This window comes from Paecilomyces variotii (genome assembly GCF_004022145.1).
Source record: "Paecilomyces variotii strain CBS 101075 chromosome Unknown C8Q69scaffold_6, whole genome shotgun sequence".
NCBI classification, from domain to species: Eukaryota; Fungi; Ascomycota; class Eurotiomycetes; order Eurotiales; family Thermoascaceae; genus Paecilomyces; species Paecilomyces variotii.
Window position 1 is genome coordinate 1,301,877 of NW_021167145.1, and position 26,377 is coordinate 1,328,253.

General features: G+C 47.8%; 6 protein-coding genes across 6 annotated transcripts; 2 read left to right on the plus strand and 4 right to left on the minus strand.

The window, feature by feature from the left end:
* Positions 1-2,499: 2,499 nt before the first annotated feature.
* Positions 2,500-3,747, minus strand: C8Q69DRAFT_445175 (C2H2 finger domain protein FlbC; the record flags this gene model as incomplete). The annotated part of the gene is made up of 3 exons (XM_028629048.1): positions 2,500-2,618; positions 2,679-3,166; positions 3,272-3,747. The coding sequence occupies 3 exons, from the start codon at positions 3,745-3,747 to the stop codon at positions 2,500-2,502; spliced, it is 1,083 nt and encodes a 360-aa protein (XP_028484881.1).
* A 2,817-nt stretch (positions 3,748-6,564) lies between these two features.
* Positions 6,565-7,914, plus strand: C8Q69DRAFT_445176 (hypothetical protein; the record flags this gene model as incomplete). The annotated part of the gene is made up of 5 exons (XM_028629049.1): positions 6,565-6,613; positions 6,652-6,728; positions 6,869-7,224; positions 7,261-7,345; positions 7,627-7,914. 5 exons carry the CDS (start codon positions 6,565-6,567, stop codon positions 7,912-7,914), a joined length of 855 nt encoding a protein of 284 aa, XP_028484882.1.
* A 7,883-nt stretch (positions 7,915-15,797) lies between these two features.
* C8Q69DRAFT_286390 (putative plasma membrane snare protein) lies at positions 15,798-17,416 on the minus strand. The gene is made up of 2 exons (XM_028626969.1): positions 16,115-17,416; positions 15,798-16,062 (listed from the first exon to the last, which is right to left on the minus strand). Exons 1-2 carry the CDS (start codon positions 17,324-17,326, stop codon positions 16,003-16,005), a joined length of 1,272 nt encoding a protein of 423 aa, XP_028484883.1. The 5' UTR covers positions 17,327-17,416; the 3' UTR covers positions 15,798-16,002.
* Positions 17,417-17,791: 375 nt separating this feature from the next.
* Positions 17,792-20,131, plus strand: C8Q69DRAFT_507604 (vacuolar sorting protein; the record flags this gene model as incomplete). Its single annotated transcript, XM_028632901.1, has 4 exons — positions 17,792-17,869; positions 17,940-18,135; positions 18,363-18,574; positions 18,635-20,131. The coding sequence occupies 4 exons, from the start codon at positions 17,792-17,794 to the stop codon at positions 20,129-20,131; spliced, it is 1,983 nt and encodes a 660-aa protein (XP_028484884.1).
* Positions 20,132-20,790: 659 nt separating this feature from the next.
* On the minus strand, positions 20,791-22,681 carry C8Q69DRAFT_286435 (FAD/FMN-containing dehydrogenase). Its single transcript, XM_028626970.1, has 2 exons — positions 22,577-22,681; positions 20,791-22,520 (listed from the first exon to the last, which is right to left on the minus strand). The coding sequence occupies exon 2, from the start codon at positions 22,504-22,506 to the stop codon at positions 21,055-21,057; it is 1,452 nt and encodes a 483-aa protein (XP_028484885.1). The 5' UTR covers positions 22,507-22,520; positions 22,577-22,681; the 3' UTR covers positions 20,791-21,054.
* A 761-nt stretch (positions 22,682-23,442) lies between these two features.
* On the minus strand, positions 23,443-25,392 carry C8Q69DRAFT_492106 (putative glucose-methanol-choline oxidoreductase; the record flags this gene model as incomplete). Its single annotated transcript, XM_028632159.1, has 1 exon — positions 23,443-25,392. One exon carries the CDS (start codon positions 25,390-25,392, stop codon positions 23,575-23,577), a length of 1,818 nt encoding a protein of 605 aa, XP_028484886.1. The 3' UTR covers positions 23,443-23,574.
* Positions 25,393-26,377: the final 985 nt, after the last annotated feature.

Sequence of the window (26,377 nt, forward strand, 5' to 3'; positions counted from 1 at the left end):
GTATATTAACAACAGCATACTAATAGTTCATAGCAACAACACACCATCGAAGAAAAAGAAGAAGCAACCACCACAACAGTCGGAACTATTGACCACCCTAAAACCCAACCCAACCCCATTCCCAACTCAATCCAATCCAATCCAATCTAACTTAAACCCTTACTCTAAGTACCATACATACCTAACCGCCAAGACTTTCTTTCTTCCTTTTATCCTTTTTACGCGACGCAGCGATAATCGCCCGTTTCTTTCTTATTTTCTTTTTTTTTTCGAATCTAACTTCCTTCATCTATCAACTAAACACCCCTTGCAGACGTCAATTACCTGACTATGTATGCGTACGTATGTACCTGCCAGCCACCAGCTAGTTTAGTTATTATATAACTGGTAACTGGTAGTCTACTGTCGGTATACATATAGGTTAGTTAGGTAAGTAGCTTCATCCCTTGCTTCCCCCGTTACTTATTCCGCGTCCCGTCCCGCGGGCGAGCGTTTTTTTTTTTTTTTTTTGGTTTGAAGTGAAAATAAAATTAACAGTAGATAGATAGATAGATAGATAGATAGAATACTAACTAACTAACTAACAGAAAGAAAGAAATCAAAAGAAAAGATACTTTCTTCTCTCTCCCTATTCTATTCTCCTTCTCTTTTGTCCAGTTGCAGATATTCTGTTATGTTATGTTATGTCCTGTTCTGTTCTGTCTGGTAACTACTAATCCATTAATTAGTTTTAGTTAGTTAGTTAATTAGTTAGTTAGTTAATTACTCTTTCTCCATCGTCCCTCGAGCTTGTGCTTGAGCTTGAGAGCTCGATCTTGACCGTCTAAACGCACGCGTGGAGAGAGAGATATCTAGTGTCATAGCATAATAACTATGACATGCCAGAAGAGTTTGACGTACCGGAATAATCAAAATCGGACTTGAAGAGATTATACTCTCCATATAATAGGATATTTACTTTATCCTGTCTTTCTTCCTATCTTTTTTTTGCTTTTTACTCGTGAAGTATGATACACCACTTCCCTTCCCTTCCCTTCCCTTCCCTTTTCTTCCCTTCCCGTGGCTGGCTGGCTGGCTGGGTTACAGTGGCGGCTCCTCTAACTAGTTGCAGATGTTAGTTATGTTATGTTATCCCCTCACTCTCTCTCTGCCGCGTGACATTCCAGGGTCCTGAGGGGAAGGGAAGGAAGGACGCAGAGACGCACATGCAATGTATGTATGTATGTATCTAGTAATTCCGTAACCTATATACTGTATGTAGTACACAGTTGGGTTGTTTGTCGCAGTATGCATGTATTACCATATGTATAATGTGATGTATTATCTATGTACATGTACAGTCATGTCGAATCAAGCAAGTATCGCGGCCTCGAGCTCAAGTTCGAGTCATGGGACTTGCCAGGGCGTTGGCACTAGCAAACTTGGACCCCCCCGACATGGGCTAAATCGAGTCGAGTGCAGAATTAGAGCTGCTTTCAGTGTACGCCGTGGCAGCATCGTCTATATTTCCTCGTCCATATTTACTCGTAGGAATAAACCAAGATGAACACATTTCTGCTCTGCATTAGACAATAATTTGAAGCGACTGTGGTTGCGCAGACGTATACACAGCGATCGTAATCAGTCCCATCATCCCCGATAGCGCCAAATCGAATGTGACTGTAATGAAATCTGCGCACATGTGCCCGGTCCCCATGTTGAAGTTTGTCGGAACCAAACGCCAAAGAAAAAGAAGAAAAAAAGCAATAGAAAACGCGTGTTGCTGGGGGAATTAGAAACAGAAAACCTCGTGGGTTCCGGGCAAACGGCGCGAGAGCCATGAATGACCGAGGGTGGGCGATCGCGAGAAATCCAGCGTGAAAGCCACTGCAGTCAAGAATCCATACGTCAACAAGCTGATAAATCATCCCCTGCTATCCGAAAGCCTCAACAACGGTAAGACGGGTGCGGGACACAGCTCAACCAGCAGACGCGACATCCAACGAAAATGAATCCCCGGTCTAGCGAGGGAATAAGAAAGTAAGGCCAAGATCATGCGCGAGAAGAAACAAACTCCGTCGGAGAACAAAAACAAACGACGCCTCTATGGTCATAACCTGCGCAAAGGCACAAAAACAAGTCGCCGGATCGAGAACCCCCTTTTGGTCCTGTGCCGTCTCCTAACCATCATCAATAATGCGGCGGGGTATCAATCCTCCCTGGGTCCAGTCTCTGACCGAACCATGCAGGGAATGAGTAGAATGAGATATAAGGAAAAAAAAAGAAGTTCAGCGAACAAAAGAAAAGAAAAGAAAAACCGGGAAACTGTTGTACAGGATGCGTAACCAAAACATCAAATCAGAACCGAACCAGCTGTAGGCGGGATATCATGATGCGCACGAATCAGCCATAAATGACGCCGGGAGGTCGCTCAATATAAGTCGCGGATGACGAAGGATATATCGGTGCTCGAGATTGGATCGTAAAATAGGAAGATTGGTCGATGCAGAAGCGTTTGGTTCACTCCTCTTCCTCGCCAGAAGCCGTCTCTTTCTCGCCCTTGTGGACCTTCTTGTGTCGACGCAAGTTCGACACGACCGAAAAGTGCCTTCCACAGCCTTCAACGTCGCAGGCGTAAGCTGGAAAATACGGAATTAGCATGCAGCAAAATACAACAGCCGCGTCAGAATAAAACTTACGCTTCTCTCCCGTGTGAGAGTACATGTGGGTCTGAAGCGAGGAGGGACGCGTAAAGCGCTTGTCGCAGACCTTGCACTTGTGCTTCTTCTGGGTGTTCGAAGGCATCTTCGAACTGAACTGGCTCATCATGGACTGAGGGCCGGGAGGCGCACTTCCAGTCAGGAGGCCGGACGGACGGGGCAGGGTCCGCGAAGGGAGGTTGTCAAAGGATTCTGAAGTGGTGGAGCTATAGTCGGTGACAGAAGAGTCCACGGAGGCAACTGACGCACTGTAATATGGATAATTCCCGGCCGACGAAATCGACGAGGCTGAGGAATGCGTGGAAGGAAATCCGTACGAATCCGCGGATCCTCGCGAACTCCGCGGGCCATAGATGTTCCTAGGAGTCAAATCCTGGCTCAAAGCCACCATCCCTCGACTGGCATCCAAAGCATCTCCAAAAGATGCTGCCGTTGGCGTCTGCGAGTGGGCGACAGAAGCGTCGTTTCTGGTCAAAACAAGTCAGCCAAATGCATTTTCTTCAAAGCTGCCCTCAAGAAGCATCCAACGCGCTCAAGGGAGTAAATAATCAGGGAAGAAAGGGGTTACTCACGCATGAGAGATTCTGCGCGCATCCTGCTGTTGCTGTTGCTGCTGCTGGTGCAGAGTCTGTCCATAGTTCATAGGGGCGTAGTTGGCTGGCGTAAAGGCGGTGGTGTATGTTGGGGCCTGTTCGAAAGTCGTCCGGGGCATCTCATGCTGCATTCCCAGCATCTGAGAGCTGCCATAACCGGCCGCATTGTGGTAGGTGGTCCCGGCCACCAGCGACGGAGCTGACACGGGGATGCTCGAATACGGCATCGAAATGGCGGTTGGTCTGGTCACATCCTCCTGCTTGACGTGGTTCATACCCAGGTGGTTGGCCCCCATGGACGTCGCATACATGGATGGGTTCGGGTGCGAGGAGGTATGGGTAGCGGACCACGGATCCGAGAACTGTGGATTGCTGTGCTGCATATTGCCGTGGTAGACGTTGTCAAAGCCCATCCCGCCATACTGGCGGTTCTGGTTCTCAATGACCATCGTCATGGAGAATAGTGATGCGCCTGGTGATTCCCGCGCGGATATACAGTGAAGGAGGGAGACAAGTTTCAGGAGGGAGCGTCCGTTCGAGTCGAGCACCAGCAGAGAGAGATAGATGATCAAAGAAACCTGAGACAGGCACGCGAGAGAAACAGAGATAGACACGAGAGACGACGTCTTTGGGTGAGGTTAACTTGATAATTGGTGGAGCACAGAGACGAGCAACAGGGAGGGTTGATCAATTGATCTCCGGGCGAGGAGCAGAAGTGTCTTCGAGGTACAATACAATAGCGGACGTAGTGTTCGGTGGAAGGTTCAGAACCCTGCGGGAGGAAGAGAAGATGCGACTGTCTGGGGAAGGGGATCGGCGTAGCTTATGAAAAGAAAAAAAAAAGTACGGGATCTCTCAAGCCAGCGGCCGAGCAGGGACAAAAGGAAGCCCTGGCGTTGCCCTGTTGGAGATGGCCTGTGCCACTGACGACGTTCCGTCGGGGAAGGCTGCAGATCGTTACTTGGGGGGCCCGCTCAGGGTTCCAAACGGCGCCAGAGAGTCAGAACGAGGGTGGATGCGAACTTGTTAGTTAGTTCGTTCGATAGGCTTTTAGCTTGGAGCTTTTTAGAGTCGAAGTAGGCCCCGTCCCAGGGTCCATGAGGATAGTTCAGTAGTCGCCCGAGTCAAGAACCGTTCTGGTGGATATTAATTATTATTATTATTGCCAGAGAGAACGTCTCTGAAAGGGAGGAGAGAGAGTAGGATAGGATAGGATAGGAGAGGAGAGGAGAAGAGAAGAGAGGTACAGTACTGTACTTGGGGGAATGGGATCGAATAGGGATAGATTGAGATAGGGTCACAGGACCTGGAAAATCACTGCACAAAGATATCACAATGGAATAGGAGACAAAGACAGTCGTGTCTCTTTTTCTTTCTTTCTTTCTTTCTTTTGTTTTTTTCTTTCTTGGGTCGTTTTCTTTCTCTTCACACTTTTCTTTACTGAATTTTATTTTTATTTTTATTTTTTTCTCTCTCCTCGAAGAACTTCTAATTGCTAGCTAGGTACAAGTGATGGCATTATTTATTTTGGCCTATTCTCGTATAGACGATACCCTCCTTTTGCTCTACTCCAATAAATCATCATCATAATAATAAGAATAACTGGCTCCCACTGGCTGTCATCCCGGCCAAAAAAGCCACTGCCCGAAAGGAGGCACCTCCTGCGGTATGCACCGGCCGCGCGGTCTCTGCACGCACAATACGATGACACGGGAAGGAAAAGGGGGGGGGGGGAGGGGGATCCAGTCGGAAGGGGGGGCGGTCAAAGGCAGGTGGGGGATGGCAGGGGAATCGTTGAAGGGGGCGAACTCGACGAAAAAAGAGCGTGCGCGCAACAGAAGAGACAGAGAAAGACAGAAAGAGGAGCAACAAGGTTGCCACGAGCGTTGACCTTGGGATGTTTCAGGGTAGCGGGGAACCGCCATCGATTGCTCTTCCGTGGGGAGACGCCCGCTAGTGACTTTAGTGGAAGTGCCGAAAGAGAGAGAGAGAGAGAGAGAGAGTTGTTGTTATTGTTGCGGCTGCTCCACCAGCGGCAGACCTGCTTGTCCCGGCATTCGATTTGAGCGCAGAGTTAGTTGGTTGGTTGGCTTGACACTGGATCCGATCGTAGACGGCAGGGAAGAATGCCATCTGGCTAGAAACAGGAACAGGAACAGAGACAAGAGAACAACAACAAAATAACAGCAGCAATAATAGTAATAGTAATAGCAATGGCAATACCATAGCAGTAGCAGTAGCAACAGAAATAACAACAGAAATAACAACAAATTGCGCGATGATGACAATGGATGCCATCCCAGCAAGACCGATCGTTGGTTTCACTGGCTGCTCCGGAATGGGGATGGGGGATGTGCGCTCTAATCGCGTGCTGGTGGATTCACCGTAGTGGCCTGCATCGCAGGGAGGCTAATTGAGAACTATACTACAGTATGTGTACTCGATTTTCGACCACACAGAATCACTGAGATACCATACATGATTTACGATGCAGGACCAACTCCGGGGTGCTGGAATGGATGCTGGCGTAAATGATGACGGAAGGGGGCGTCCGCCAACACGGCATGAGGCATGAAAAGCATCAAAGCATGGAAAAGCATGAAAAAGCAAAATAAACGGATGACGACCTGCCCAGCAACTCGGATAAGATGACAGTAGTCAAGTCAAGTCAAGTCAAGTCAAGTCAACGTCAACTCTCTCTCTCTCCAACGTCCCAAAACATGCCAGTGGAACGCTTAGCTGCATCCTTCTTCTTCTTCTCCTTCTCCTCTTCCCGTCTTTCTCTGTCGGGGTGGTCGATGCGTTGTCTCTTCTCGTCTGCCCGGTATTACCTCATTCAACCCTCGCCGCTCGGGTATGCTTCTCTTCCTAGAACATCCGCAGTAGTACGTACGCCCGTCAATAATAATAATAATAATAGTAGTAGTAAAATAAAATCGGGTTTGAAATTATCTGATGCCGGGCCACCACCAGACTAAAAAAACTGCCATGTGGGCTGAAGAGCTTCCCACTGCACCAAACTCGAACCAACTTCCCCAGTGTGATGACGGGCCTTGGCAAATAATAATAATAATGCCGGGGAGGCTGCTTTTACCCGGGGCCTGTTCCCGCCCGAGCGACACTCCCCGACCAAAGAACCGCGCCCAGGATCTGCGCCAGACAAGGGTTATGCTAGATAGTCTATAGCAGTTCTTTAAAAGTTCTCTGTTATGATTATTATTGTCCGCTTGCCAGAGGCAGTTAATACTCGCAAGAGATGAAAGGAGCGAACGATGACGGAATGCAGCCCAACACCCGAGGATACTCTCTCTCTCTCTCTAGGTACTCGATCATCCGATGGTACTACTTGATTACTCTAGATACGACTGACGACTCCGGTCTCGCAGTGGATCCGCCTTCTATTGAGTGTTTTCTGTCCTGTTGCTTGCTTCTGGAGGTACGTACTACATACTACACTAGGATACTAGGAACCAACGGTTGCGCTCGCCCCATCGCGCGTTCTTTGGCGACCACGGACCATGAGAAATCCATCTGCTTTTCGACTAGCCCTGAGTATCTCCCGCACAATCCCGGCAGCGCAATGGGGGACTTGGTCGCTTTGGACTGCAAGCCGACGTCAGAGTGGACAGCGTCAAAGGAGTCAAAAGCCAGCCACCAGAAAGCCACCCAGCGTTAGCGGATGCCAGGGGGGGCAACTATATGGCCAGGACTCCGCAAGCTTATTACTACAATTCTATTGCTCTTGTTCTTGTGTCTTCCTGCCTCGTGACACACCCAGCAGCAGCAGCAGCAGCAGCAGCTCCTCACAGCCGAACAGAAGGAATTGCCGGTCGTCGAACCGATTGTCGACTCGTCGACCTAGTATCTACCACTGCGGCGACCATCATCAAAATCAAGAAAAAGAAATCAAGAAAGAAAAGATATCCAATGTTGTTTGACCAACGCGGTTCTTGCGCTGCCTAGTGTAGTGTCGACGGGTTTGGGCCTGTCATAATAGTCTTCCAGCCTGGCGCTCCTTTAAGGTCCGCCACCATGCGGCCCATAGTCAGCCAGGTATGACACTGCTTCCCAGGCACATGGACAGAACATAATTACACTCCATTCCAATAATATGCAACATCGCCTTGCATTGCACGGAGTACTTCGGTGACAACAGAAGCACGACCAATGCCGTGTGGCGGTCGCATCGGAGATCAGTCAGATGGAATCTTGCCCCATCTGCTGTCCCAGTAAAAAAGGAAAAATAGAAAACAGAAAACAACATCTACCATACTACTACAACTGCTGTGGATATTATTATTATTCTTGACTTGGTTGTTACTACTACGGAACAGTATTTGACTCTACTGTGCAAGGTACCCGAGTGGGGGATCTCAAGAAACTCGGACCCCAATGATGGCAAAAGCGGCCACCCGTCGTCCTTGAAGGCCCAGCGCTTCAGGCGGCTGGCAGGGGAAGACAACATTACTGAGCTGACATGCATTAATAATAATAATAATGATGGCAAATTTCCAAAGGACTCTGGCCTGCTTGTTGTTATAGGCGAAGGGTTCCTGAAAAGATGTCAACCCGACAAGCTTCCTGGTGGGCCACAACAAGCAGAAAAGAAGCTCCTGCACTAAACAGATCACAACCCGCTAAGAGGGGCGACCAGGATGGAGCATTGAGCAATGAGCAATGAGCAATGTGCGAGTGGAGGCGGTTCAACTTGGGATATGTAGACTTGGTAGTAGTCTACATATGAATTTATCTCCTATCGGTCGGTGGCTGCGGCATCGTCACAGGCCCTAAATTAAAATCTGACCCGACGCAGTGTGTCACTGGAGAGCACGTAATGCCTAAACGAGAAGGTCCTTGGGTCGACCTCCGGTTTGGGAACAGTGAGGGGGGGGGAATCCAGCGGTTGGTGGATATTGAAGTTCTGGTAAAAGAACGAGGCGGGCTGGGAGAGTGAAGATTAAGTGGTTGTCAGAGTCTACCATACTCGATTTGTTCCCTCAACTTCTGTTTAGCGGGGAGCCTCGCTCGTTTGGGTATAGGAAGCTTACGCAGCGCCAAGGCCCCAAAAGCTTTGAGGGATTCATTTGATTCATTTTGAAGGCACAGAGAGTCACTTAAACAGTTAAACTCCCATTCCCGCCTCCCCGCCCTGGCGTTCCCTCGGCTTGGAGTACCGTTGACTTGCTACTACTGCTGACACTCTCCCGCAGCCAGGCATGGTCTCTTCCCCCTGCAATCATAATAATCATCACGGAGACCGCTCAGACCTGGAATATCTAGGTACTAGATACTGATCTTGTCGCGATTGGGTGTGACAATAATTCTGTCGGAGGCGTCAGACCATTCACGCTCTCTGCAGCTGTGGTTGGAATGTGAGCTGGGAACACGATGCATCAGCCAGAAGGAATCGCTCCGCTTGGCTTGGCAGAAGGCAGGAAATCAGCCAGGGCGCACAGGTTAGTTATCTAGCCCAAAGTTCGGACCAAACCAAACTGTGGCGGTTAACTACCGTCGAGCAATAATACATAATAATAATAATAATTATAAGGCACTCCTCTCATGTGGACTAAATCACAACACCGGAGGAACGTCGCTGGCGGTCCGTGAGCTGGATGCGATGCAGTGACGGCTGGTTTGGCTCATACTCCCCCCACATGTCTTATCTACCCCAAGTTATTCGATCTCACTCAGGACAGATTGTGTCATGGTAGGAAAGAAACATACGAGTACTAAACACACAGATGTATACTCGAGGATGTACAGTACTGTAGTACTAAATATCCACCACGGTTATCATGACGGTCGATCACCGCGTGAGTTCGATGGGGGGAACTGCTATTTACCCGTTGCACTGGGACAGGATGGAGATTTGAGTTGCGTCTTGACCAGATCCTCTGCTCCGGTTGACCCAGTTATCAGTTGCGCTATTGTTCCACAGACCATATGGCACATATAACAATTCTCCGCGGCGCGACACTACCATAGACTATGAATCGCAGGGCTGGGGTGTGATGAAGATGGCTTGACTCGTTGGCAGCTGTGAATGGTGACTGTTCGGAAAGCCCCACACGAACGTGTTATTACAGATGGCAGAAGATCGAGAGACTGCTCGATATCCCAACTGTAGTAGATACGGAGCAGATAGAGGTCATATCGGAGTAGCCGCCATTATGGTATCTACTCTGCTTCGACTGAACCTCCATGTGGCGACCTCAAGGAAAACAAGCGAAAAAAAGAAAAAAGAAAAAAAAAGCTCTCAACTCGTGTCTGACGATGATTGCACAACATAATTAGAGTTCAGACGCTGTAGCTTTATCCTCACCGCATTTCTTCTTGACGGCCAGTAGTGGCCCTAAAAACCGCCTCTGGGCAAGATCTAGTTAACTATGGTACCTAGGTAGTTATATCGACCAATAACCAACCACGATCGAAGACCTCGAGATTTGAGCCTCCGGGATAAACTAACTAGTTCGTCGCACAAACCCCCCTTTCTGGAAGGAAATCTTTTTTTTTTCTTTTGGGGTGGTGATTTCCGAGTGGATAAAGACACGGCACGATGCCCCGGGTCTTATCCTGCACGGGCGATCCGTTGATGGCCGATTTGGGGAACAGCAGGAGACTGATGCTTGACTGGATCGGTCATATCGGTCACCGGCGGGCGCTCTCTCGTCCTAAGCGCAATCGCGGGTTTTCCCAGATTGAGGATGAGGCAGTGCAGCGACAGCAGCCCCCCCCCCCCTGTTCCGAAATTGTAATTGCGACAGGTTCCTCTCTCCTCTTTGGCCGATTTCGCATGCATTAGTTATTGACTCCTTCAGCATGTTAGTTATCTATTATTATGATTGCGTAGGTATTGCGTCCTTCTCCTTTTCTAGACGCAGTCAAATATATACATAGTTACTGGTACTCCGTGTTTGGATCTTCTTATCGGAGACTTTGACGAGCGTATCATAAGCAGTCGCATGGCATAGTATGGCATGGCATGGATGATCGATTATGGTTTCTAGATAACCGCGTGCAAATTATTATTACCGGTCGGATCGGATCTGCTTGGAGTCTTGGACGTTCCTGATGGTGCCAAGTGTACGGACTCCGGAGTATTCTTACTGGTTTGGCGACTTCGGTTAATTAAATTCTGTAGTGAGTTGTGTGACTTCTGGGTCTGAATGAGGTTGGTATATGTATATATACTATATTTTATCTTATAATTCTTCATTGGGACGGTTCTATTATTATTATTATTGTCGTTATTATTGTTGTTATAATCGCTCTAAGTATGGAGTAGTTACAATATTGCCGCTGACTAAACCTATCGTGAGACCTTTTCCGGGTAAAAGAAGATGTTGAAGTCAAATGTCGGATAACAGAGTAGATACTCTACTAAAGAAGTCTGATTTATCCTTTACATATCTTCATCTGCTTCGAACGATCCGGACGTTGTACTCTGTTGAGTTAGTTAGTTACTGCCCTCCGGCAAATAAATAATAATATTAAATCTGCACGAGGCAGATCCTCCTTCGGCAGATCGTCAGCAGACACTTTAGCTTGTTTAAAGCTTGACGAAAGACACGTTGTTGCCGGTCGATCGAATCAGGAACTCGACCGGGTAAAGACTAACCTATCATTGCTTTGCTAAACTGAGGATCGATCCACATCCGGTAACTTAAGCTTTCGAACGAACAGCTGTGGTCGCGCTAACTGCATTCCGAATAGTCGATGCAATCCCGGTCGATCGTGGATCTTCGGGGGGTTGCCCAGAATGATGACCAGGTTTAGATATGGTAGATAGATAGATAGATAGATACCTTATCATATCGAATATCAATGTGTGACACAAGTTGACTCTGATCATGCTGTAGAGTAACCGTAACCGTAACCAACTGAGTCTTCGAGTAAGGCACTAGCAGTAACTACATAGGTAGACTTCCTCTCTCTCAGTCTCTCTCTTCTTTCTCCCGTCCGTGCATCTTCCTAGATCCCGTGTGGCCAGCAATAATTAATAGCAATTAATCTCAACAACCTCGACTGACACCAAAAAGAGGACCGCATCCGAATACGGTCAACCCACAGACACGCTCTATACCAAATGCGGCAGACGCAGGACGGCTGATTCGTCGAGCGCGGAACCTGCCAAGCAAGTGGATTTCCCCCCGTGGACGAACCAGAGAACAGCCCCGACCGGAGCTGACGCGTGTCACCGCCCAAAAGCTCTCTCCTCTTTCTTCCCCCCCTTGAGCGAATAATTTGCACCCACCGGCAACTCCAGGCGTCGGGCACCTTCTCCTTCTCCCAATAATGGACCCCGCAAGCACACCATTCTCGCTGAAAAAAAGGGACTAAACCCAACTCAACTCAGTCTCCAAGTCTCCACCCGCTGTTCAGGGTCCCGACGAGTCGATTTCTGAAACGCCCGGCGTTGGTGCTGGTGCCCGCTCTATCGTCTCCAGATCGGGAATCAGACACGGGTCGGATAGAAGAGTGAGTTAGTTAGTTAGTTAGTTAGGTAGTTTTATTCTTTACATCCTAAGCCAATTTTACTTTTTGAGTCTTTAACTGACTGATTTACTGACTACTAGATATGGTAGATGCTATCTACTATTTCCCCTTTTTTTTCTCTTTCTCTTTAGACCGCACGCTCCACTCACACGAAGCAGTCGCAGGAATAAGCTTCAAACGCGTGGTTCGAGAAAATGATAATAATAACAAAACGCATAATATAATAATAAAACAATAATAACTAACACTATTATTGCTATTATCAAGAACGAACTACGGAGTAGACTACTAGTAGAATACCATATTCCCTGGGCAATTCAAGCTCACTATCTATGGTATCGTAATCTTAAGTTCCTGCACTACCGAAAGCCGCATGGGGCGCGCGGATCCCGCTGGCTGCCCAAGTGAGCCACTAAGCGGTCGAATTCTGACTCTGGTCGCTGGTAAACTCCAATGGAGATGCGGAGGAGAGGGCTTGGCATGATGTCAGAGGCGGTCGTCGTGGTATGCTGGAGAGAGGAGAGTATGCGATGGATGATTTACTTGCTTCTGTTTTGATATGATGGGAGTGTAAACTGAGGGGAGGTATTCTGTAGTTAGACTGTATAATTCTAGTTTTATAATACTGGGGTACTTATGGTACAGCTATCGTTTAAACAGACACCAGTATACATACATTTTATAAAGGCGAACTGCGAACTTGTAACTAATACTGAATAAAATACATCGAGGACCTTGGGGAACGCCATCGGGATCCATTAATTGATTACGGAGTACAATATACATAACTAGTTAACTACTTCCCCTACCGCCGGATTATTATTACGAAGTAGGTCGGGTAACTTGCTGCTGTTTCCCAGTATTATTATTGACAGTTATTCCAGTGGTCTAAAACTAATTAATAATGCTAGTCGCATATCTTGGGTTATCGCAATTGCAAGGGCTAACTGGTTTTTGTGGCCTCGTGTATAGCTCTCCGCAATCTAGAGTATTATTGCAGGAACTTAGAGGGAATCTTCGATCGTCGTGGAGACAAGATAGACTGTTTAGTATTTACTGTCCTAGATGGAGATCTCTGCATAGACACAGACACGGACATTGTTGATTAACGTCTGACCCACGGGAAGAGAGGATTACTCTATAAGTATAGATAGATACGCAGTACTTGTTGCATACTGTGATATATATAAATATAGATATAGATACTTTCGCGGCTTAATCGAGATTAACTTCTTCTTCTTCTTTTTTCTTCTTCTTCTTCTTCTTCTTCCTATTCCATTCTGGTATCATTATTCCATTTACTAGTCCTTTTTCCCCTCAACCTTCAGATTCCGTTCTCGTCCCAGGAACAAAACGGAGTTACTTGGTTAAATGTTAATCGACCACATGAGTTATACTAAGTAATGCGCTAATTTGATATCCGCTATATTAATCTCGAGTAATATGCTTTGCAGCAAGCGTTTTAGACTTACTTAATTCTTACACGGGTCTAATATTCGGTGTGTATAGACTATGTGGATATAAATTAGATGTAGTTATAGGGATTATAGATCACGGACTAGTCAGCATAGCACAGCATGGCATGGCATAGCATAGCATAATACAGGAGATTCATCCTAAATTGAACTGACTGAACTAGCAAATACGCCCTGTTAATGCTAATTACTGTCCTATCCTTTTTTTTATCTAGTCACGGAGCGAGAGAAGATAAAGAGCAATTACCACCGGTTTTGCAATAATTAGCCATTTTATATATGTTCTAGTTAGTGAGCGATTTTCATCTAATCTGCTAATAGCATGGGATAAATCATGTTAATATAGATGCACTACCTGCTCTTGCAGTGCGGAGGTAAGTAGCAACTGGCTGCGAGAGAAAGAGAAATAACGCAGTGTATAATCAATCGCGGTAACTTATTAAATATCTCCAATCGGTAAAGTGCGGTCTTAACTCCCAGGGAATATTCATTATCCAGAGTATATACAAGTAATTTGTTAGCACTCGCAGCTTCTGTAGAGACAAGCTGCAAACCTGCTATAAGATACTGCTTTTATCCTATACAAATTCGGTAGTAGCTGCAACGGGAAGCTATCTAGATCCACCTCTATAGATTAAAAGCAGACGGAACTGGGACCATAGAATGGTTAAAACAGTGTTCGGTTCAATATTTAGTTAAGCTCCAGGCAGCTGCAATGTCAGGATTAGAGTCAGGGAGTATTAATAGCTAATAGATTTCATTCACCTTTACTTCTCCAAACAATTAAGATTTTATTCCAGTTCTGAATGCTCCCTTCGGAATCTTTGCTTCTGTGATTCTAGATCTTAACAATATCCGATCTTTGGAGTGCGTATGTGTAGTTGAACTGGGTTCTTGCCGCTGGGAGACTATATTGCGAGTGGTTATAATATACTAGTAGCTATAACTAGTCTGGCTTTCAATTCAGAGATATGTTTGATATCTAATATCGAAAATACCGTATATAGAAATGTTTGTTTACTCGTTAGTTATTCTTTATTTATACAGTCTTAACTAACTAGTTGCGAAGTTAATCTAAACCATAATAGAACGTGTAAGCTAACTCAGAAGGTCCGTTTCCTTGTTCTAGATAATTGGTTTTCCACCGGTTTGGTTACTTAGCTCTCTTCTTTTGCATCTAGAAGGCACAAGAAGAAGAAGAAGAAGAAGAAGAAGAAGAAGAAGAAGAAGATTCTGTTATATACATATGTCTATGTACCTACCTGAACTTCGGAGAAGAGTCGTATGGATAAAAAAATACAATATGGTTATTTCTATTTCACTTGTAGAATTTTAGGAGATACTATATCTTATCGGAATAGATCTACCATGTGAGATAACTAGATACAAGTCCAATGAGCCTTTCTTGGGAGTTCATTTTGACTTTGGGTAAGATTTACAAAGATCTCGCTCGAGGTCGGCGTCTGCAGACAGTCAAGCATAATATATTTGTCGGCGCTCACAGCTTATTTGGAGGCGAGCTGCAAACGGCTTGTACGACTCTGCTGAAAGAGAGGTAGGATAAGCAACATGAAGCCACCTAAAGCCACCAATATAGGATCGAAGGAGACACGCCGGAATAAGCAATTGCTTATGATCAGTCGCGGAGGCAGTGCTTTAGCCAGCGGGTAATTAAGATGAAGTCTATAGGCATAAATAGCTGACAGATTCTGGTATCCTTTAGTTCTCTAAGCAATCTAATATCCATTCCCGGGATATATGCCTTTTCCAAGTCTTTGCTTCCGTGATCCTAGATCTCTACAATATTCTAGATCGGTAGCTCTGAACGGACTTATCACCGTATTCCTAATATGGAATCGAGTCTTCTACCGCGTGTCTCAACAAGATGCTCAGTCGGATGAATTATTCCAATAACAGTTCATCTCACTATACAATATACGCTGACTACCACTACCTCCTACCTCAATCCCGCCGGGTAGACATCGTAAACGTATGTGTCTCGATCACGTAGGAAAATCGCTAAGTCAAGTGTTTGCGGGCCTGGTCAGATGGTAATCCTTCCAGTTACTTTACTGACCAGTAACTAGTAATTAGACAAGAAGTGAATTGAGTATGAAGAACTAAATACATCTACTGGGTGGAACGGACATCCGTATATATATCTAGGTTCTCTGGTATATTCCTTGCTCTAGTATATCGTATACATTAGGTACCCTCCTGTCGATCTCACACCTGGTATACGCGCGTGTCCTCGTGTCATAACGGGTGTGGTCACTTGCCAATAAAAACCTCATCTCATGCATGCGCTCTCCAAGATATATACAGACCATTTCCTCTTAGATACATTATAAAATTTAGCCACACGTTGATATACCTTGACTAGACTACTTCCGAAATGGAGCTACGTCGAGAATTACTATAAACGTCGCAACGAACTTGGACGTTACTGCGAAAAACGACATCAGGATGAATGCACCGACTAGATGTATGATGGTATCGAGGTTTGAGCCTCATCCTGTCATTCCTTCCACTCAACCTGGCTGCTCACTCAACCTGGCGCTCACTCAACCTGGCGCCCGCGTGGTAGTAAATTACCAAGGCTACTGCAGCTGCACAGTCGTATCCTATTAAAATACAGTGAAATAGAACGCCAACAACGCCGCGGTGAAGGGTGTATGAGCATGTCGTATGGGCATGCGTTGACCCCTGAATGTGGTATCATATGTACGATAGTGACATCTAGCGGATCCGATCCAGTCTGGAGCGGTTCATGGCGATTTGATCGTCGACGTAATCGCTCTGAAAAGTAATTAGCATGTGTACGCCATAAGATGCTGTCCTGTAAGCTTACCTTGCCCGTAATACGGTCCAAGTGGTTGTTCTGCTCCTCCAGTTCCCGACCAGTGGCACGGGCGAGTCCGTTCAAGCGGCCAGCAGCCCCCGCAAGGAGGTCCAAGTTCTGGTCAATCTCATCTTCCATTGCCTCGTCCTCGCTGTCGGCCTCGAACTGGTATTTGGCCCGCTCGGTCATGTTCTTTTTGCCCCCGACTGATGGCTTGACGGCCTCTCGCTCAATCTCTCGGAATGTGCGCTCCATACGCTGGTTCGTGCGGAAAGCCTCTTGTCGAGTGCCCTCGCGCGTTGCACGTTCCGCTCGGTGTGTGCTCAGAATCTTCTCGTCCCGCTCGCGGCGCCGGGCGTTCTTGGTGAACGGATTCGAGACGTGGACGGCGAACATGCTCCCGTTGAGCGTCTTCAGCTCTCGAGCCTTCTCCTCTGCAATACGGTTCTGACTGGCCGCAACATCCAAGTTCTTCTCCGTGTCGTGGATCCGTTCACCTTGAGCACCCAAACGAGCCAGAGTGGCCCGTCCAGTCTCCTCGGCCATGGCGGCAACGCGGAGGGCGTTTCGTGTCGAAGCCACATCACCCTGCTTGACGAAGCGCATCTCCTGCTTGATAGTCTGAATCTCCTCCTCTTCTTCCTCCTCCGCCGTCAGATGTCGCTCCTGATAGGTGCTGGTGTCGTAATCTCCGCCGCCAACACCGCCAGCACCGCCAACACCGCCATTCCCGGCCTGACTATATGGCGGAGGCGCACCGCTTGGCAGTCTCTGCGCTCTCGCTGACGCATCTCCAAAGAGCGCATCTCTGTTTCCATCGCTAGGATCATTCGGATCGCCTCCTAGTCCTCCGTAACCACCAGGGCCGTATCGGGAGCCGGAACCACCACCACCACCACCGCCGCCGAATCGATCGCCTCCATATCCGCTCTGGGCACCAAAGCGATTGGGTGCATATCCACCTTGCTGGTTTGGTACGGGGCCTGCCTTCTCGTTCACCGGGCCACCAGGGCCACCAGGGGGAGGAGGACCGTTGAAGTTCTCGGGCACAGGAGCCGCTCCAGCCAAGACCTTGGCCTTTGTGTAGGCGTCGATAGGAATCGGCTGAGCGTAGGGGTTGGCAGGAGGCTGCGGACTCTTGTTCTTCGATCTCGAGCCAAAGAGGGCCCGTCTGTTGCCATCGTCATCTCCGTCGGATTTCTTGAGGCCGAATCTCCCCATTGTGACAGCAAGCGGCGAACGCGAACAGGACGGAGGGAGACAGAGAGGAAACAAGGTCACAAGAGGAGAATACAGAGGAGAATAGTGAATAAATGGACAGAAGAGAGACGAAAGAGAAGAGCACGATTAGGGGGTCGGTAGATGTCTTAAGATAGATATCGCAGCTCCTTACTAGTAAGACATGGCGGAGTCCAAGAGTCGAGGCCGGGCTGTAAGTCTGATACGCGGCCAAAACGCAAGCACATTGCGGTGCAACACCGCGCGGCGTCACGACGAGACGGTATCGATACACAGATACCGCGGCGCAGGGTGGCAGTGTTTCAGCTAGGCCGGATGCGGCTAGGGCCACGTGCCCCGTCCGATCGCACAGCAAAACGGCCAACCAACTCCAACCAACTCGAGTCTCACTCCAAACACCGAGACATCTGCTGCCTGACCAGAGCTGAAAGATGCTCCATGGCAGCCATGGCCCCTCGTCCTGGGTCTGATGCTGATTATATCCGAGACAAGGCCCGGAGGGACCTTCTCGACCTCCTCGAAGGCGTGAGTAAGGCTGCTGCTCCCGTTCCTGCGATCGACCAACCATCCCGTGCCCATGCTAACCGCTATACAGGTCCGGGGTAAGAAGAATCTAGTTATAAGCAAAGACCTGGCTGGTCCGGTCGGCCTGTTTGTCAAGTTCTCCGTTCTTCAGGAATATGGCGTAGACCGCGTGTTTTTGCTCGAGAATGCCAATGTCGACTCCTCCCAACGCAATGTGGTCTTTTTAATACACGCAGAGAAGGCGCATCAGGTGCAGAAGACAGCCGGTATGCCCAATTGTTCCTATCGCAGACTCTGTCCTGCCTCGTAGTCCACTCATCCTCTCCATCTTCAATGGGACTTTAAGTAGATTACGCAGATGCTTTCCTACTCTACGTAGTCAGTCAAGTTCCCTAGATCAATTCTAAGAATTGAATCACAGCACATCCCTATGGCTTTCTTCCTATATTCCTCTCAGGCTGAGAGCCATCAGTATGGGCTGACATTCATCTAGAGCAGGTCAAAAAGCTGCAGCGCAATGGCACCGTCGAGCACGAGTTCTCCATTTTCTGGGTACCGCGAAGAACCCTCGTCAGTAACAAGATCCTTGAGGAGGAAGGTATAATCGGCGATGTGAATATCGCTGAATTCCCCTTGTACTTTCTGCCTCTGGAGCAGGATGTGCTCTCGCTGGAGCTGGAAGACTCTTTCAGCGATCTGTATCTGGTTGGTGCCTCTCCTTCCACAATACTCTACCCATCGATCATTAGCTAAGTGGATATCCAGCACAAGGATCCAGGCTGTGTATTCTTAGCGGCGAAAGCTCTTATGCAGATCCAGCAGAGACATGGCTTCTTCCCGCGCATTGTAGGCAAGGGCGATAATGCCAGACGCCTAGCAGATCTCTTGCTCCGTATGAGACGTGAGCTAGATGCCGAAGAGTCTTCTGGTCTTAACGATCCCTCTGCAAGGGGACTTCTGCCCAGTGCCACGATCGATAACCTGATCATTATCGATCGAGAAGTGGACTTTGGCTCCGTTCTACTGACACAGCTCACGTATGAAGGATTAATAGACGAGTTCGTCGGCATTAAGAATAATCAGGCTGATATTGACTCCGCCATAGTCGGTGCTGCACCGCTTCAATCAGCGCAGGCTTCAAGCTCGGCTGCTCCTCAGCCAGCACCAAAGCCAGGCACCAAACGAAAAATCCAGCTGGACTCCACAGACCAACTGTTCAACCAGCTGAGAGACGCCAATTTCGCGATAGTGGGCGATATACTCAACAGGGTAGCACGCCGTCTGGAAAGCGACTACGAAAGTCGTCATGCAGCGAAAACAACTCACGAGCTTCGCGACTTTGTGAATAAGTTGCCGGCGTATCAGCAAGAACACCAAAGCCTCAAGATTCATACTAATCTTGCCGAAGACATTATGCGGCAGACGCGCTCAGATATCTTTAGAAAAATACTTGAGGTGCAGCAGAACAATGCTGCCGGCTCGGATCCTACATATTATCATGAGACTATCGAGGAGCTTATCGCGAGAGACGTCCCGCTAAAGACTATTCTGCGACTGCTGTGTCTAGAGTCCTGTATGTCTGGCGGTCTCCGATCAAAAGACCTTGAGAACTTCAAGAGGGAGATCCTACAAGCTTATGGCTACCAACATCTGCTAACGTTCCGTGCCCTGGAGAAGATGGAGCTTCTTCAGCCACGCTCTTCCGCAACTGCCATGCTAATCCCGACAGGTGGCGCGCAAACTGGTTCCAAAACGAACTACAGCTACCTCCGAAAGAACCTGCGTCTTGTAGTCGAAGAAGTAAGCGAGCAGAATCCCGAAGATATATCCTATGTATACAGCGGCTTTGCGCCTCTCAGTATCCGACTGGTCCAATGCGTGCTGCAGAAGCCATATATTGCTTCGCTTATTAAGGGGGGCCCAACGCCGGCTGCTGTGAATACTGCCAGCACTGCTTCACCCGGCTGGCTCGGATTTGAGGATGTGGTGAAAAGTGCCCGCGGCTCCACCTTCAGCATAGTCCAAAAGGGCGACGACAAAGCCGTTCGTGCGCGACAGACTCTCAGTGGCAACGACGCGGTGAAGACCGTGTACGTCTTCTTCCTGGGTGGCATCACTTTTACAGAAATTGCTGCCCTGCGATTCATTGCTCGCCAGGAAGCGCAGAGAAGAAAGATCATCATCTGCACCACGAGCATCATCAGCGGAGACAGAATGATGGAGGCGGCAATTGAGACGCGGGACTTTGCGAAAACAGCATAGCGTAATCCTGCTGTTTGTGATGACTATACATGTTTGGAGCTTATCGTTTGTGATGAATGCCGTCGTTCTAGCGAATTGACTATCAACGAAGGTTTCATGATTCAATATCTCAATAAATACTAGAAGCAGAGCCACACATCATTTTGCCGTACCTTGATCGGTAAAGAACCGGGAGTATATTGTCTTGTCTGCCTTTCCTAGCAGTGTTGTAGGGGAGGCCCTAGAAGACGTATTATCTGGGCAAGGTGCGCCTCACGGAGTACTCGTTGTATTCCAGGTCTCTGCCATTGAGGGTCTTCTCCGCGAGAAGGTGTCATAGTTGCGAGAGAAGGATCTATTAGTGTCTGATAATATAGCAGTATATTGACAGCGTTAGCACATCCCGGAGATTCCATATATCAGCACTATAACTCGATATCTCCTTGGAAAGAACCTCAAGAGCGCCACATGCCACATGCCAGAGGTTGGATATTGTGGTTACGTGGTATAGAATCGTCATCAAAAACTGGCGGACTAAAATCGCTAATTCTCAGCCACCCTACACCAGCATTCACAGGTCCACAGTCAGGGTTGTAGCTAGTTTCGACTATTGTGTCCTTGTCCGGATATGTTTGTCTGCAAGAGTTTTGTTCAGAAAAGAAGTTCTTGTCGTCCAATGGGAAAATTGTCCAGTCTAGTTGAGATAGTTCAACGTCGCAGTGGATGCATTATTCTCTGACAACGTACTCTGTGATCTCACATGTCAGATATCCCATTCACAGTCATATTATGTCATATAGGATGAAAATTATATACAATATTGAGGCGACCGTATAATGGGATGGCTCGTGAGTCTCGGGGGTATGCCCCGACCCCAAATTGTGAATGGACAAATGAAGCCAATAATAACATTGAAGACGTAAAGTCTTCACCTAATGGCGACTCTATTGACTGATCGCGTCCCGACAGCGGTCTATACCAAGCTGGTTGACCAAGAACTCGTTGACGAACTGACAGTTGGGGTCCTGCTGTTCCTGGAACTTCAAAAACTCGGGCAGCTTCGGGAAGGCGAACAAGGTATGTTTGGGGTCATTTGGCGACATCTTGTTCCAGTGGGCACGAGCATTGAGTTCGTAGCCGAATTTATCCATGAACTCAAGAGCGAATCCCTGGTTGTTCCACAGCGTAGTGAAGTTGTTGACGGACTGAATCCAGTCAATCTCCAGAACACCAAATACGCCGCTGTTTTGAGGGCCCAAGTTGTATGTGTTAACGGGAGACATGTATGCGTCGTCGCCCTTCAAGATACGATACTGGAAAATCATCTCCTGGTTGTCAAAGCCCTTCATCCTCGGAGTCTGGGATTGCTGGAACTTGGTATAGTTGACTGCGACGTCCATGAAGTTCTCAAATGGCCAGAAATGCTCGATCTCAGCGTAGAATTCACGGCTGCACACACCCTGTGGAGGAGCAGAGGTGGCGTCACTGACCTCATCGTAGCAGATGTAATCTTTGATACATTCACCACAGCCGTTGGCACAGTAGTTCAGCGTACAGTTGCGGACTCCAGTGTAATTTGTTGGCTCCCACCAGCTGGCAAAGAAAGTAGGTTCGATGACCCAGTCTTGAGCTTCACTATCCCAGTCGAAGTGGGGACCCCAGACAGTCATACGGTCGTGCTTCTTGTACAGGTCGGCGATTTCGGTATACAACTGGGTGTAGTTGGTCGTGGCGTTCAGCACAGTGGTCGTTTTCTTTAGGAGATATGTCGGTTGGACCTTGAATGTCAACTCGGTAATCAGACCGAGAGCACCAATGGAGACCCGGAATGCTTTCAGCTCCTCAGGGTTGTTCCATTCATTGATCACTTTGATATTACCCCTCGCATCGACGATGCGGAGACCGACCACCTGGCTAGCCATGTTGTCGACATACCGTCCGGTACCGTGAGTGCCAGTGCTGACAGCCCCAACGAAGTTCTGGACCCGTTCAGCACCGAGGTGGTTGAAGGACAAGCCATGCTCCTTGAGCACGTTGATAATATCGTAGACGTCCCAACCGGCACCGATAGTGACTGTCATATTCTTCTTGTTGATCTCAAGAGACTTCAAGTTCGCAAGGTTCACAATGTACGAAGTCTTGTTCGTGAGAGATTGGTCAACGCATGTAGTAAGGTTGCCAAATCCATGACCGTTTCCAACAACTTTGATATGAGATTGTTTAGGGAACTCATTCTTCAGGAATTCCACAACACCAGCCTCATCCGCGGGAGTGATGAGCTTTTCAGCTTCACAAGTCACTTCATATTGCCAGTTGTACCAACGGTATGCCGAACCGAATACTGCGTGCAGCAATACCAGTAGGAGGGGCAACCGCATACCGACGAGGGAAACCATTTTCTCGATGACGTCTGTAAGACATTTCAGTTAGCTGGATCTTAAAATATCTTGACTAGGATCTGTTAACCTTTGCCCCGGGACTTTATCTGATTAGGTGCTTCGACCTCGGGATGGTAAGATGCCTAGAGAGATCTTATCAAAGAGAGAAGGACGCAATATATAAACATTGTACTCAATGGTTTCCGGATGCCGTCCGATAACATTTCGTCTGAGCACACAGAAGGTATCTGCAGGAAATATCCCACCACCCCCCACTGAGAGACTATTTTCACGTTGTCCACGGGAAAGAAATGGCTCGTGGCTGCGTCTTTCGGACCCATTCCTGCCGGTCTCGGCTCACCGAGTGGGATGTGTCTTCGTTTATTGCTCCAAAAGAAGTGCGTACCGGGCCGATCAGGAAGTCAATGGAGGAACCCGACTTGGTACTGGGTTCGGAGGCTACGTTGTTGAGTTGGCCTGTGTACACGATCTGATAAGATCTACACAGGCCGTTGATCGACACGGCACGACTAAGTATGGAGTACAAGCTTTTCCGGCGGCCTCCACTCGCAATGCAGTGGCCCGAGATTAGATTGACACGGAAGATCAAAAGAAAAAGAAAAAAGTCTAACTGAACCCGTATCTTTAAATGGGATCAGCGCGATTTATACCAGTAAACGTATGGGTGTTAGCTTAAATCGGTGGCTTTATGTTTCCTTTTGTCACTGGTTCCGCTTGTGGAGTTTGTGCCTTTTCTATCGATTTCACATGGAGTCGGTAACGGCGGTAATGTAAGTATATTGCGATCTCCAAGTTAACTTAGTGGGGAAAGGTATGAAAATATACGAACAAGAAACTCCCAACGGTGCCCGGATTCTTCCGGTGAGTGCCGTTTTTGAGAGATAGGTGCATAAGATACAAACTACTTATGATGCCTAGTCAAACTACTCTAACCCTCGACAGGACACCAAGTACGGAGAAAACCTCCAGCTATCAGTATTTATGATTGTTCGACCGGAGGAAAGTTGCCTAATCTGAATAGCCAGGGAAAAGAAAGACAAAAAAAGCCAAACACAGAACAAGACCTTAATGGGAGTTATAATCCGCCAGAATATGATCGCTGATCTTCAAAGCCATAGCGTAGAAGACAGTCATGACATGGGAGGATACCTGGGTTGGAGGAATGGAACCATCAATTACACGAAGACCCTGGACACCATAAACACGAGCGGCAGAATCGACCACGCCACCAAGTTCTTGCGCCATCATCGAACATGTACCCACGGCGTGCCAGTTCGCGCGGAAATTTTGTTTGACGTATTCCGCCCACTGATTTAGTGTCGCGTTGTATGCCAAAGCATATCCAGGGACAGTCTCCCCTGCAAAATATGTCTGCATCTCTCCACTGCTGGAAACCTCGCGCGCAAGTTTGGACGCGGCGGCTTGGCCCAGTACATCAAGCTCGTTGAGGAGGTACTTTGGATCGTTCGAGAACTGGCGGAGGTAAGGATCGTTGGAGAGAATGTGTATGCTTCCGCGAGTGAAGGGAATAAGATCCCACACGCTGAAGCTTATTTTGCCCTCCGTGTCAAGGAATAGTTCTGTATAGGCAACGTCCTCCTGGAGTAGCCATTGGCGGTAGTTCTCGTATTGAATCTTGAGGGCAGTATGGTTGTGGAACCCGCCCCGATTCACCGTCTCTTCTGCCCATTCTTCGAGCTTGGTATTGAGTAGTTCAATAGCCTGAGGGGCGTAGTCACCAAATGTCTCGTTAAAAGAGGCATAGTAGATGGCTTGACCCTGGCCGTACCCAGCTGCAGTAGCCCGAGATGTGACCGTAGTGGTGGTTTGATCCTGCATGTTGAGTCCAACAGGAAGATCCACCACTTGCTCAACACCAGCGGCGTCGAGGACATCTTTCAGACCGATGCCGGACTGTTCCAGAATCAAGGGAGAGACGAGAGACCCAGCTGCTAGCAGAACCTCATGTCTCGCATACACATTGAAATTGACATGCTTGTTCGTCCCGAAGTTCACCCCGACTGCCTTTGGGCCTGATGATGTTTCATTCATCAGAACTCTTCCGACATATTGACCGGTCAGAATCTTCAGATTAGGGCGCTTATAATTGGGGAGGAGCCACTCTCGCGCAGCGTCTGACCGAGTCTGGTCCTCGTGCAGAGTGTTAGGGAGCATGGAGACTCCCCGAGGATGACCACAGTGTAAATCTTTCCGGATGGGAACCCCTCGCTCTGTACTAGTATTCATAAGAGCCCTGATGATCGGAGAGTATTGCTCTCCATTGTCACGGACCCCGGTATGAACAGTACCATTCGTTCCATGACAAGCAGGTTCGTAGTAATGCCCAGCCGCAATCTGAGCTTCATTCGGAGGCCGCGATACTTCAGCTTTCTTGATGTACTGGAACAGATTTGCCCAATTCCAGCCCTTATTCCCGAGAACTTTCTCCCAAGAATCGATTTGAACCTTGTCCGGACTGGTCCATGAACCACCGTTGATCAAAGTCGAACCTCCAAGACCATTGCCAGCCCTGATGTTCTGAGAACGATTGTTGATTCCCAGAGGCACAGTTTCGTAAGCCTGGTCGACGCTGCTGCCAAATATGGTACCGTAGTCATTGAGGTTCTCAATAATAGCTCCTTCGTTAGACTCATAGAAGCCCTTTTCAATAACAAGAACATTGATTTCTGGGTTCTTGCTCAGTGTGGCCGCAACAGTTAGCCCAGTCAACCCCCCTCCAGCAATAATGTAATCGAATGTTCGTCCGGCGGCCGCTTTGGGATCAGAAAGGAGGCTTGACTGAACATTGACCTGTTCAAGAGGCGAATAAGATTGGGCCGCAGCCACAGATAGCAGAAAGAAGCAATGGATTAGAGTCTTCATATTTATTGCAGTGTGGTGTTTGAATAATCAATCCTAGGACATGGAAGAATAATTCAAGATAGCATTACAAGTCCTGATAAGTGTCATATTTATATACCGCTCAAGTTGATCTCCTGTTGATTTTCAGTATGTTTTGATGGAACGGTACTAGTACTGAAGTGTTACCTCTCTACATGTCAGTGCAGTTTAACTTTCGCCATCTCTAAGGGAACTTTGATGGTGGGCTAAAGTTTCTCGCATTGTCGTATACGAAAAAGGAATTTGGACTATCCACATACGAGACTTTTTCGAAAGACCCAAGGACATGAAAGAATGCCATTGGTTGATAGTTTTAACAGTGGAAGCAGATGGTCAAGTCAAAGACAGGAACAATAAAACGACGTAAGTCCACATCCCGCAATTACGCACGGTTCAGTATACTCCGGTAATGGATTCGAACTCAAATTTTCTGACAGTCGAAAGCCATGTGCTGTAGATCACTGGGGCATTAACTCACCGAAAACACGGCAAGCAAGTGGAGTTGTCCTCTGCAGCGGGATCTTTCGCTGCATCTTCCTTAATAGAGTATATCTTATCTGATCGGCCACATCAGTTCTATGGAATGGAATTCTTAGTCTCTTCCTCATCTAGAAGACGAAACGTCATGTCACAGCCCCATAAAAATTTAGCTTCTTTTTAATTTTGTATCCCCTTGACAGACATAGTAATAGCCCCGTTTAACCAATGTGGAACATACAGAACGCGAACATGTTGTAGGCGTAAAAACCTAAGGCCTATTGCCTAGTTAGAAGGGCACATGGGTCATATCAAGGGTCTCCTCCGTTTTCGGACCAGTATTCTAATCAGCATACTGAAGACTGAGTAGAATGCAAAAGACGAATCCTAGGAGATATAACTTCAAATATTCACCGGAAGAGAACTTGTCCCCTTTATAGAATTTCAACCTGTTTTCTTGTATGACTTATAGAGTGTCACTTTCGTTTAA

Bases quoted from the DNA above. Each gene is read 5' to 3' on its own strand.
- C8Q69DRAFT_286390 (XM_028626969.1), bottom strand. From the start codon at position 17,326: ATGGGGAGATTCGGCCTCAAGAAATCCGACGGAGATGACGATGGCAAC. The intron at 16,063-16,114 runs GTAAGCTTACAG...ATTACTTTTCAG, and splicing joins TGGACCGTATTACGGGCAAG to AGCGATTACGTCGACGATCA.
- C8Q69DRAFT_286435 (XM_028626970.1), bottom strand. From the start codon at position 22,506: ATGGTTTCCCTCGTCGGTATGCGGTTGCCCCTCCTACTGGTATTGCTG.